The 13,040-nt window shown below is 41.0% G+C and overlaps 1 protein-coding gene across 8 annotated transcripts in view; it reads left to right on the forward strand.

The window, feature by feature from the left end:
- Positions 1-13,040, forward strand: part of NOL4 (nucleolar protein 4) — a 522,070-nt gene that overhangs the window by 120,181 nt on the left and 388,849 nt on the right. For 3 of the 8 annotated variants that reach the window (XM_035719010.2, XM_025429190.3, XM_025429188.3), the window contains exon 1: positions 11,157-12,786. The exons of 1 other annotated variant lie outside the window; for it this stretch is intronic. In XM_035719010.2, the coding sequence (XP_035574903.1) occupies positions 12,523-12,786 (264 nt within the window). In that variant the 5' untranslated portion in view covers positions 11,157-12,522. Of the gene's footprint in view, positions 1-10,748; positions 11,046-11,156; positions 12,787-13,040 lie in introns of those variants that run through there. 4 more of the 8 variants (XM_049112792.1, XM_035719006.2, XM_025429191.3 and 1 more) reach the window with 4 other exon arrangements.

The following is a 13,040-nucleotide window of genomic DNA, read 5'->3' on the forward strand; positions in this document are numbered from 1 at the left end:
AAAAAGTTTTATTTATTCTGAATTACCTGGGAGTTTTTATTATGAATGGGAGTTGGGTTTTATCTGTGTCAATTAATGTGGTCATATGGTTTTTCTTCTTCGATCTCTTCATGTGGTGGATAACAATCATTGATTTTGAAATGTAGAAACAGCCTTCCTTATTTGGAGTAAACCCGATATGTTTGCAGTGTAAATTCTTTTACATATTGTTGTATTAATTTACTAACATCTCCTTGGGGATATTTATATCCAAGTTCATCAGATATTTGTCACTAGTTTTTCTTTTTCTGAGATGCCTTTATCTAGTTTGGGTATTGATGTAGTAATGGCCTTCTACCAGAGTTAGGAACTGTTTCCTCTGCTTCTAGTTCTAAGAAGAGATTTAGAGTTGGGACCACTTCTTCCTTCAATAGGCAGAGTTCACCAGTGAAACCATCTGGGGCTGATACTTTCTCTTTTGGAAGGTTATTATCAATTTCTTTAATAGAAATAGGTCTCTTTAGATAATCTATTTTTCTTTGTATGAGTCTTGGTAGTTTTTGTCTTTCAAGAAGTGATTCATTCTAATTAAGTTATCAAATGTGTGGGCATATGATTGTTTATAGTATTCCTTTATTATCCTATTAATGTCCATGTGATAACTATAATAACCTCTCCTTCATATCTGAATTTGATAATTTGTGCCTTTTATATTTCTTGGTTAGTCTCCTAAAGGTTAATTGCTTTTATTTCATTTTCCAAAGGACCAGTGTTTGGATTTGTTTATTTTCTCTATTGTTTCCCTATTTTCAATTTCATTGATCTTTGCTCTAATTGTGTATTATAGCCTTTCCTCTTGTTTTTGCTTAATTTGTTGTTGTTTTCTAAGGGGGAAAGTGGTTACTGATTTTAGATTTTTCTGTCTACTATATGTATTCAATGTTATGAATTCCCCTCTATGCACTGCTTTTGCTGCATCCTGCAAATTTTGATAAGATATGATTATCAAAGTATTAAAAATACCTTTTAAATTCTTCTCGAGAATTTTTCTTTAACTCATGTATTATTTATATATGTTTTTTTTAATCTCCAAAACTTGAGAGTTTTCCAGTTATCTTTCTGTAATTGACTTCTAATTAATTTCATGTGGTTTGAGGAGACGTACTTTGTATAATTTCTAGTCTTATAAATTTGTAAGTTTTGTTGTTTGGCCTAGAAGGTGGTATACCTTGATAACCATTCCATGTGAGCTTAAGAAGAATGTGCATTCTGCTGTTGTTGATTTTATTCTATAAATCTTACTTAGGTCAGGTTGATTGATAATGCTCTACAGGCCATCTGTATCTTCATTGAGTTTATGCTTGCTTTATCTGTCAATACTGGCAAAGAGATGTTGAAGTCTCAACTACAACAGCAGGTTTCTTTATTTCTCTTTACAATTCTATCAGTTTTTGCCTGACATATCCTGATGTTAGGTGTATGTGCATTAAAGGTTATGTATAACTGGAGAATTGACCACTTTATCATTATATGTGCTCCTCTTTACCCCTGACTTTTATTGTTCTGAAGTCTGCTTGTTCAAAATTAACTTAGTAGGTCAGCTTTCTTTTGATTATGTTAACATGTTTTATCTATTTTCATTTTTACTTTTAATCAGTGTGTGAATACTTATATTTAAACTCAGTTTCTTGTAGACAATATACAGTTGGGTTTTATTTTGTGATCCACTCTGACAATCTCTCTTAATTGGCATATTTAGACCATTCACATTTAAAGTGATTATACTGATACCATTGGATTAATATCTATCATGTTTATAGCTTACTTTTCAAAGTTTGTTGTGTCAATTTTTTTTCTTTTTTTTCTCTGGTTTTAATTAAGCATTTTCTATGGTTTCATTTTATCTCCTCTCTTAGCATATCAAATGTACTTTAAAAAATATTGTTAGCCATTGCTCTACAGAGTTTGCATGTTTATTGCTTTTTAAAAGTACAGTTCTTAATTGAATATTAACATACACGAGGAAGAGTCTACTAATAGCAAGTTTATAATTCAATGAATTTTTCATAAGTGGACTACCTGTGTAATTACTACAAAGATTAGGAATCAATGTTACTAGCATTTTAAAAAACCACCTAGTGTCTTCTACCAGTCACTGTAATCAGTTACCACTATCCTGACTTCTACTATCATAGATTTAATTTATTTGTTTCCAGATAAAATCTTTGAAAGCTTAGTTTTGTTGTTGTTACTTATGCTGGCTTTTATTTTTTTGAAAGGTTTATTTATTTTGCAGGGATAGTATGCATGCAGAGGGAGGAGCAGAGGAAGAGAATCATTAAGCAGACTCCCCACCAAGCATGGAGCCCAATGCGGGGCTCAATCCCATGGCCCATGAGATCATGACCTGAATCAAAACCAAGAGTTAAGTCACTTAACTGACTGAGCCACCCAAGTATGCCTATGATGACTTTTGAAGATGAAAGTTGCTCTTCTTGTATGTGGACATTTCTAATTATATGCTCACATCTGGTTAATCTTAATCTGAGATAAACCTGATTACTCAAATTGTAGATGTTTTTTCTGCGGAGAATTTATATTTACTTTTACCAAGTTAGGTGGCAAGACACACCCTTCAACAAATGTCTCTGGCTTAATACAGAAGTTTTATTTATTTATTTTTTATTATTATTTTTTTTATGATAGTCACAGAGAGAGAGAGAGGCAGAGACACAGGCAGAGGGAGAAGCAGGTTCCATGCACCGGGAGCCCGACGTGGGATTCGATCCCGGGTCTCCAGGATCGCGCCCTGGGCCAAAGGCAGGCGCCAAACCGCTGCGCCACCCAGGGATCCCCAATACAGAAGTTTTAAACACAGCTCTAGCACTGTGCTACTGATTTCATGCTCAGTCTTCCTACTGTAATGTTCAATTTTTTGATTGAACATTTTTTGTTTACTCATAAAATAATCTAGCCTCTTGGGTGTGTTGACTGGTTTTCAATAGGCTCTTTTTTAAGGGCCAGGGAAGAGTGAGATGCTTTCCACACATCCTGTGAACATAGTCATGCAATCAAAGTTATCCATTATGCATCTCTGAGTTGCTTTCTTGAAGAAGGTTCTCTAGGTTGCTAGTGAGCCATAGCACTAGAAGCAGAAATCCACATTTTTAAAGTATATACATCAAATTATAACTTTACCTTGATGGGTATTAATAGGAAAGTGAGCCAATATCACTATATATTTATTAATTGACTGACTGATACTTATAAGTGACATAGTTTCCTGCTATTTTAGAAAATAATGGTCATATGAATATTTTGGAATAATTTTAAAAAGTATGGCATGACATCAGTTCATTTTACTTGGGATTAGTAATTTAATACTCTAGCAAAAAGGGGTGCTCAGATGATTTTACTTAAGTCAAACAAATCTTGAGATTTCAAATACTGCTGTTTCAAAATTCATGTATATTTGTTCTACAGAAACACATGTGCACATAAATACACTCAGAAACAGAGCTATCTTTGTAAACCATTCTTTACTATTGATCCTCGTGGAGCTGCTCTATCTTCGCGTTGTATGTGGGGGTTTGTTCCAATTATCACACTGAATTACAAATTAATAGCTAAAATGACTCATAGGTTTGATTGGTTAGTCACGTAATTATACCTAGTGAGGCTGTTCTTAATAAATTATGCTTATGATATGTTAAGCAACTTGGATGTCATGTGCAAATGTATAAAACTTTGCCCTGAAGATTAGCTCAAGCTAAAAATCACAATTAATAAATGGAATTGTGTCACTCCCAAGCTGGTGCTTTGCTTTTCCAGGCTACCAGGATGACCAAAATGGAGAGTTTAAATTCAATTGCCAAAGAAGCATTTTCGCATATAAGTTGAACACTTCATTTTGTAAAAGTTTACTTTCATTTCCAAACTTAATATAAACTATAAAAAGAACTTAAAATTTTGGAAACTCTAAATGGTTACACTGCTTTTTGATCAAGAAACCTAATTAAAGAGTTTTCTAAAAACTTGGGGGATGTTCATTTGAAAAGATAAAAGAAAAGTCTGAAACTTTTTTTCTGCCTTGCTTTTCAGTGCCTATTAGTATAGTCCCAGGGAAACTAAGGGTAGCTATTCCTTCAGATTCTGCTTTTCCAAAGGACAGTATTTTAACAGTGTTACAGCTATTTTACAGATTCTGATGTTTGAACTCAGACGTCTCCCCTGTGAAAACTATTTATAGAGTGTGTGGTTTTAGCCAAGAAATCCTTGTGTCTTTTCTTGTCACTTTTATTCGGCACGTTAAACAAGTGTCCTAGAGTGATTAATAATGTATTATAAATAAGATATAAAGGTCAGATGATGATGGTTATGATATTAATTGGTTTACTCAATAGGAATCAGAGTAAAAACTGGAAATGTGGAAAAGTATAATGGGAATCGGGCAGAAGTGGATTGCTCCCTTTTTCCAAAAGAGCTTTTATTTCCTATGACAAAATAACTATTCCAAAAATAATGTAGAAATTCTACAATAGTACTGTCCACTGAGTTGAAGATGAATATGTGGATTACTGTTTTAAGACATATATTTTGGAAGAAAAGATAAGCCATATGGCTAGTGGGAAATAAAGCAATATTTGGGGCCAGAAAAGAAATGTATTTTCTTCTCTCATACAAGGGACACGAACACCAGACTGTTAACTTTGGACTTTACCATAGTTATAACAGCTAGATGAAAATGTTGGGTGGATGAATGTTGAATGAATCCATATGTGGCTGTCAGAATGTAAGAACTGGCTGTGCCATTGACTTGCTTGTACAGAGATGTTAAAGGTAGGAAGTAAAGAGAAATTCAACAAATCCATTGTATTGTCAAATCGAACTTGTTCTTTGTTTGCATGTTTAAGTATTTACAGAAATTAACTTCTGCAGAGTGCATCATATTTAATGATATTACCAGACATAAATATCAGTTAATTTGGGCTGAACAACAATCATTAAATTTCTAATCTTTTTTAAGTTACAAAATGGAATAAAGATACTGATACTACAGCTTACAAATAGAAAGGAAGAGATGTTTTTCGGTGTCTTAGTAAAGACAGCTATGAGGATCAAGACACTATTTTAAATCTCTCAAAAGCATTTATTTTCTGAATCAAAGGATAGCTATAGCATATTGAAGATAATACTATTTTCAAAATTATTTGGGAGAAGAGTCTACAGATGGAGGTCAACTAATAAGATCAGATTTGTGACACTTAGTATGTTGTCCCAAATTGCTCTATCCATAAGAGCTGTACATTTCTGCTTTAACTTTGTTTTTCTATTTTATTTTGAAAAGTTACCATGCTATATGTTAATCAAGTTGCTGATTGAGTTGGCCATTTGCTTCCTTTACAAATTTCTGTTCCTTGGAAGAGTTATTAATAGACTGTTAAGCATCTGAATGCATAATGATGTTCAGAACTTTGAGGTTTCAAAGTGACAAATACCATCTATCACAATCTCTAGTACAGCTAAAGGGCTCACATTCTCTTATTGACTCAACTCAGTAGCCAAAATTCCTATTCCATCCCTTCAATGAGAGATGTACTCAGAGGCCATCCTCAAATTTTAGATTCCTATTTTAGCACACCTACAGAAGAGGTCTAACCTGATGGTTTCAATCTTTCCTTTTTAAATTTTAGAGGGTTTTAAAGCCACATCAATTTTGGAATTCACTACCTATCTAGGTATAGCCAAGGGTTGATCCAAATGGCTTTGCTGTGTTTCTCAGACTTTCCTGTTATGTGTTCTACCAAAAGTAGCCAACTTCAGCTGTTCAGTGTCTGACATTCTATTTTAGTCATGGGGTATTAGTTTATATAAAATCAATATCTAAAGATGAAGGTTTTTCCTTTTGGGGGATAGAGGAATGTGGGCAGAGGTGATGTCATTCATTCTTATGGTTTTGAAATTCCTGTATTTATATCTTCAGCCCAGACTTTTCTCTGTAGTTCAAGCTTCTATATTCAAATGCCTACATGAACAACTCTCCTGGTATTTCAAATTTAACTTCTCTGAAATTAAATTCTTCCTGCCTCTCCACATCAACCTACTTCTGCTCCTACCTCAGCCTCCAACTCCAATCTGTTCCTCCTCAAACACCCCGCTCTAAGTCAATGGCCTCACAAGCCGTACTACAAAAGCCAGAAGCCATATGGTCATCCTTGACTCAATCTTTTCCCTCACCTGCCACATGCAATCCATCAGCGAGCCTTCTTCTATCATTAAAATATTTCTGCCATCCATCAATTCTCTCTACCTCAACTGTTACTTTCCTAATCTATCACCATGATTCCCTACCTAAGCTACTACAACTATTGCAAGTTTCCTAATTGGTCTTCCTGCTTCCATGCTTGTTCCCTTCTAGTCCTTTCTCTTCAGAATGGCCAGTGAAACATAAAAATGCGTATCACATCACAAAAATTTTCCTGCTTTAAATCCTGTATTAATTTTTTGCTGGATCAGTAATAGAATGAAGAGTCTTTATCATGGCAAGCACTGTCCTACAAGATCTGGCCACAGAAGACCACTCAGACCTTTATACCCCATACTGTCCATTCCAAGCACAGTAAACGCCACTTGTATGGGCCTTCTTCTCTCTATTCCTCAAAAGTGCTAATAACTCTTGCTGTAGAACCTTTGTGCTGTGCCTGTAGTTCCCCTTCCTGGCTCTTCAGATGGTTGATCCCTTTGTATCCTTCAGGTCTCATGATAAATGTTACCTACTCAGAGATCTTCCCTGAATTACCAAGTCCCTCCACTCTGCCATTGTTTTCTATTACAGCACCATTTTTCTCCTCCTAGCATTCACCTCAAGTGCTGTTTATTTCTGTGGAGGTTGAGAAAATTAAGGCCATCCCGCCTCAAGTTTAGCGTTAGCACAAGTACAGCCATCTTAGCTTTGGCAGCCATCTCAGGCCCCTGTGAACAAGAGCTGAACTCTACCCTACTTCAGTTTCAGGAAAAACCGCAGAATGCCCTTGACAGAAAGTCCCATATCGGAATGAAGACAGAGCTTAAGAAACTCTCCCACCTTTTCCCCCATATCGGAATGAAGAAATTCCTCCACCCCTTCTGGAAATCCACTAGACCAGCCCATAAAAACCCAGGTGTAACCCACCTCAGGGTCCAAGTCCCTGCTCTGCTGTGACGGGTATACTTGGACCCAAGCTCGAGCTTGCTAATAAACCCTCGTGTGCTTGCATCAGTGTTGGCTCCTTGGTGGTTTCTCGGATTTGCAATCTTGGGCACAACACTTCCTTGTTTATTTTTTTTTCCTGAGAAAAATTTAAGTTCCATTAGATGAATACAACATATAGATATGTGTCTTGTTGACTACTTAAGCTTTAAAGCCTATATGAGTATTTGGCACTCAGTAAATATATGTTGAATAAAAGCATAATTATATGATGAAGGCTTTTTTATTCTTTGACCACTTATTTTGTGATTACAAATTATATGTTGTTTGGACTATAACATTTTACTGATGAATATGTGGTGTTGTGTAAATATTTGTAACTGATACTAAAATATAAGAGTTTCCAGATTTTTAAAAATGTCATACGCAAACTGATCCTGAGGTGGGAAGAAGTTTTATTTTCATAACAAAATTATGTTGATTTTAGCTGAAACTTTAGATTATCTTTAATTAAACCATTTTCTGATAAAACATTTTCTGATTTCTTCTCCTTATAAATAGCAGGCAGGACCTCGAGCAGGGATTAGGGAATTGGTGTTCAGATATGGGGATAAAGAGTCACTTCTGAGGGAGATATGCTCTGTAGAGAGGTGAATTTGTAAAAGTATCTTGGAGAAATGCCAAGTTAAATTCCAGGCAGCCTGTCAAATGAATCATATAGCTGAAGGAAAAGGGTCAATATGACCCTCCAGGTGGAGCTGGGAAGACCTGGCTCTAAACAAGTATAAAAGGAGAGAAATGAGTCTAGAAGTGAGTTGCTGAAGCAGAGTTTAGATTCTTGCCAGGTGTTTATGATCTTAAGTAGGAATGATATGGTAAAAAAAAGAAAATTGATTTTCACAATTACTCAAGAATATAAGTATAGAACAGAGCACACTTTAGGTTCCATTGGAGGCAAAAGAATCTTCATGGCTCTGAAAAGCTTAACCCTTAAAATCCTAAGACTCTATTTCTTTACTCCAGCGTGAATATTCTTACAATAGTGAATTATTTGTTTTTTCCTTCTAAAAAACTGCATCTTCTATAATCACTTATTTTTTGTGTTCTCTTTTTGCTAGTCTGCCATATCTAGTTAATACAGCTGAGGGTTGGTAACATATTTGCTTGTATTCTAGGAGTTCTTTATGTCAAAAGTGTTTTAATTTCCATATATCAGAATGCCAAGTATAATCATAAATATAATGAACATGGTACATGGTAAGACCTTGGTATGTCCTTAAGTGGGAACCAACTTCATCCAAATACCACCCAGCAAAAGCCAACAGGAATTGCGAAGGATTGTGCCTCCTGCTTATTTCTTCCTTTCCTTTCTTTCTCTTTCCTTTATTAACTTAGAATCTATTTACTAAGCACTTACCATGTGCATTGTTGATTGTGGTGGAGTTCCTTAAAAAACAAGAAAATAGAAACTCTCAAGGGCCTTCCAATCAAAATTCCATTTGAACCGTCAAGTATACTCATGTGAAACTATAAATATGGCACGAGGAGTGGTGTAGTTCATATGCTTAAAACAATGTTTTCCAAACTACATGTTGCCAGGCATCCTTTGCAGCTTCATAAATTTATTGGGTTAGGACTACACTTGACCAAATAGTAGTGATAATGATCATAGGAGAATATCGGGTAACTATCAGTGTGTATTCTATGTAATCAAATACCTTTTTTTCATAACATTTTTGAAGTACAGATGTATGAATGCACTGTACATCAATGTAATGTATATGTCTTACCATGAAACAAGGATAAAAAACATGGTTGAAAGACATTTATCCAGAAGAGTTTGGAGACAGACTGTTTTAACTTGAGTAGTCAAGGAAAGAAGGCGTTATGGCTCTGAAAGTACTTGAAAGAGGCTTAGAGGACAGATGACTTTTCAGATGGAAGAGCTACCAAAAAGAATTCTGAAATCAAGAATTAAGTCATAACCATAAGAAAGTGAACTGTATAGAATGAACCAGCTTACTCCTGAATGAATGAATGACCACTCTAGGATCAAATATACTTCCAAAATCATCTAGGAAACATTTAACTAATATACAACACAATCCAGATCTCCCAACTTGGAATTACCCTCTCTCTCTGATGCCACAGGTAAACTTTTAACAGTGTTCCTGTGAGGTATACCACACAAGGGTGCTTCAAAATATGTTTCTGTCCAATTGTTTATTCCACATATGTGTTTAGGATATTGAAAATTTTTTTGAAAATATGACTGGCCTAAAGATAAATACCTAATTTAACATATTGAAAGTGGTTTTTGCTCCCTCTCCCCCTTATATTAGATCCACTTACTTGTGACTTCTATTAAGACAGTAGACTCTCTGAGCTCTCTACTGGTCTAATATTTACTGGGTAAAAAAACCAAGGACTCGGGACAACTGATTTATTTTTGTGGAGGCGGAGAAAATTAGGGCCATTCCACCTCAAGTTTAGCTTTAGCACAAGTACAGCCATCTTAGCTTCGGCAGCCATCTCAGGCCCCTGTGAACAAGAGCTGAACTTTACCCTACTTCAGTTACAGGAAAAACCGCAGAACGTCCTTGACAGAAAGTCCCATATCGGAATGAAAACAGAAGGCCCGCCCTTGACAGAAAGTCCCATATCGGAATGAAAACAGAGCTTAAGACACTCCCCCACCTTTCCCCATATCGGAATGAAGACAGAGCTTAAGAAACTCCCCACCCTTTCCCCCCATATCGGAATGAAGAAATTCCTCCACCCCTTGTGAAAATCCCCTAGACCAGCCCATAAAAACCCAGCTGTAACCCACCTCGGGGTCCAAGTCCCCGCTCCGCTGAGTCGGGTATACTTGGACCCAAGCTCGAGCTTGCTAATAAACCCTCGTGTGCTTGCATCGGTGTCGGCTCCTTGGTTTCTCGGATTTGCAATCTTGGGCACAACAATTTTAGCTTTTTTTTTTTTTTTTGGCGTGTGTGTATGTGTGAATACAAAAGAAAGAAAGAAATAAAAAGAATAAACGCGGTCCGGGTGGCCTCTAGAGAAGGGTAGCTGTTGTTGCAGGAATCTTGCAAGTTAATGAGAATTCACCCGGGACTCAAGAGCGACCGAGAGGGGAGAAAGGAGGAGATGGCGTGTGTATGTGTGTGGGGGGTGGTGGGGGAGGATAAAAACTCTTCCTTTGCAGCTGGCCCTCTCCCTCATTTGTTGCTCCAATAAGCAGTAATTAGGTCCTGAGCTAATGGTGTCAGCTGATCTGCTGTTTTTAGGCTAGACCCAGAGGAATCTCCATGGAAACCCTGCTGGAGTCGTCCCCCCACCTGGATGCTGAGTGCTCCTTTCCGCCACCTGGCTGCCGCCGCGCCCGCTGCTACCTCCTCCTGCCTCTAACCTGCAGCCTGCAGCATGCGCACTGCCCCCGGGATCCCTAAATGGGACAATTCTGCCCGTGACGTCAGCGCCCAGCCGTCTCCACAGAAACTTTTGTCCCATTGGCCAATCAGAGAGCTTGGAAGGGGCCAGGGAGGGGGGGGGGGTGGGAGGAGAGGGGAGTGGGAGGGGTGGGGGTGAGGGGAGAGGCGAGAGGTTTAGTGTGTGGAGCTGCTCGCGCTCCGCCCGGGCTGTCAGTCCCGGCTCCAGCCGCCGCGAGACCTTCCCGGAGACGCGCGCACACCCAGCGCACCCCCCGCACACCGCACACCCTCGCTCCCTTGCTCACAGACACGCACACACTCAGCCTGGCCGAGCGGGAGCCACTGACCATTTTGCAAGTGCCGGGACCAGCTGCGGCGCAGTGGGTACAAACACTCCGCGTTCCCATTCGGGGCTTTCGTCTGGGAGACGACGACGAGGGGCGAAGGTGGGCTGGGACGCGGACCCGGCGCGGGGCACTGGTCGGGCCGCCTCTCGGGCACCGCCGCCTCCCGGGACGGGCGCGGGCCTCCGCAGAGAGAGTAGAATAAAGAGGAGCGGCCGCAATCGCAGCGCGAGGAGGATGGGAACTCCCCTGTCTCCAGCTCTGTAACAAACGGGTGGAAATCCTCAATGGAGGAGCCGCTGATTTCATTTGCTTGAGAAAAATCGTCCAGAGGAACTCATATTTGGCTACTCTGAGCAGTGGAGGGGTGTCCATGACGTGGCAGGGGGAAAATAGACATACGAAACCTCCTGTGTGTACTGCAAACTGTAACCAAGCAAGGGGAAAATCATCTCTCTCTAGATTTTAATTTCACGCAAAGGGTTTTAAGCATCTGCAGTATAAACTTACTTCTATGCCTTGTACCCAGTTCAGCAGAAACCAGAGGAGTCCTGTCTGGGGACCCCATCATTATCCGGGATACCCGCCGCCAGCGGCCTGCCTTCGTTTACCCACATCCCCCCTGGAACGGATATCTGTTTGGGGGTATCACAGTCTTTCCTATAGAACTATGGCCAAATAATATCCGTGAATGTTTTGCTAATTCTGGGACTTAACTCCTGGAACCTACCTGCAGGGCTGGAATTTAGCCTACATGCCTATGAAGAAATGACATTTTAAACCATTTTTAGAAAATACCTTAAAGGTTTCCTGTGTAGCAGGATTTGATAGGCTTAACAACATGACAGGTAAGAACTTTCTCTCTTTCTAGTCCCTGGACGCCCCACGCAGGGAAGGCCGAAGCGGAACGGGACCCTGGAGGAAGGAGAGCCCGGGGACCTGGGTGCCCTGCGGGGCTCGCAGGCGCTCGCAGGCGCTCGGCCCCGGCGGCTGCTTTCGAGAGAGGCGCAGCGCTCGCCTCCTGGACGGTGGGGCCAGCGGCTGGGGAAGCTTCTGGGGCGCGCGCGGGGAGGCGGCGCAGCGCTCCACCTGCCCTGCCCCGGACACAGCCCCGGGGCGAGGCGTCCAGGGACCACCCCAAGTCAATATTGGGATATATATCTATATCTATCTATATATATTTTTTTTAATAAACCAAGGAATGGGATTTTAATTATTTAAAACCCAGGTCCTCCGGGCCGGATGCTGTTGGGATGGCCCGAGTCACACAATATTAAAGAGACCCATCACCAAGAGGACGAGGAAAAGCGTCCGAGACCAGCGTCCGAGACATCCGTTGCAATTACGAATGAACCAGAGACTTGGTAGCACAGGGCATTGATTGCTGGTGCCCAGCCGGACCCTCCTCCCCTCTCCCCGTCCCCCCCCACCCCCCCGCCCCCCAACCCGAGGCAGGCTCCGGCGGCGGCCGGGACCTCGCGTCCCTACATCGTGGCCGGGGCTGCATTTTTCATGAGCCCGGGGTGAACAGGTGCGAAGTGCGCTGGGAGCATCCGGCCGGCGGCCGGGAGCGGGGAACATGGAGAGCGAGCGCGACATGTACCGCCAGTTCCAGGACTGGTGCCTCAGGACTTACGGGGACTCAGGCAAGACCAAGACGGTGACCCGTAAAAAATACGAGCGGATCGTCCAGCTCCTCAACGGCTCCGAGTCGAGCTCCACGGACAATGCCAAATTTAAATTCTGGGTCAAATCGAAGGGCTTCCAGCTGGGCCAGCCGGACGAGGTCCGCGGGGGCGGCGGCTGCGCCAAGCAAGTGCTTTACGTGCCGGTCAAGACCACGGTGAGTGACTCGCCTTCCTCTGTTATTTGTCTGCGGGAGCAGCCGGCGGGGAGGGGAGAGGCGAGGGGGGGGGAGAAAGGGGGAGCCGTGAGCCACCGTTGGCTCGTGTGCCCCCCACCTTTCTCAACCCCCTCCCCAAGTCGTCCCCACTCGCCTTAACCAGGCGCGTTTCCCTCGCAGTGGCGTCTTTGTGGTCCTTTATTTTAAAGCGGCAGCGCACGTCCGCAGCTCGCCGCCCTCCTCGCCTCCGGGCT

Source organism: Canis lupus, chromosome 7, assembly GCF_003254725.2.
Source record: "Canis lupus dingo isolate Sandy chromosome 7, ASM325472v2, whole genome shotgun sequence".
Classification (NCBI taxonomy): domain Eukaryota; kingdom Metazoa; phylum Chordata; class Mammalia; order Carnivora; family Canidae; genus Canis; species Canis lupus.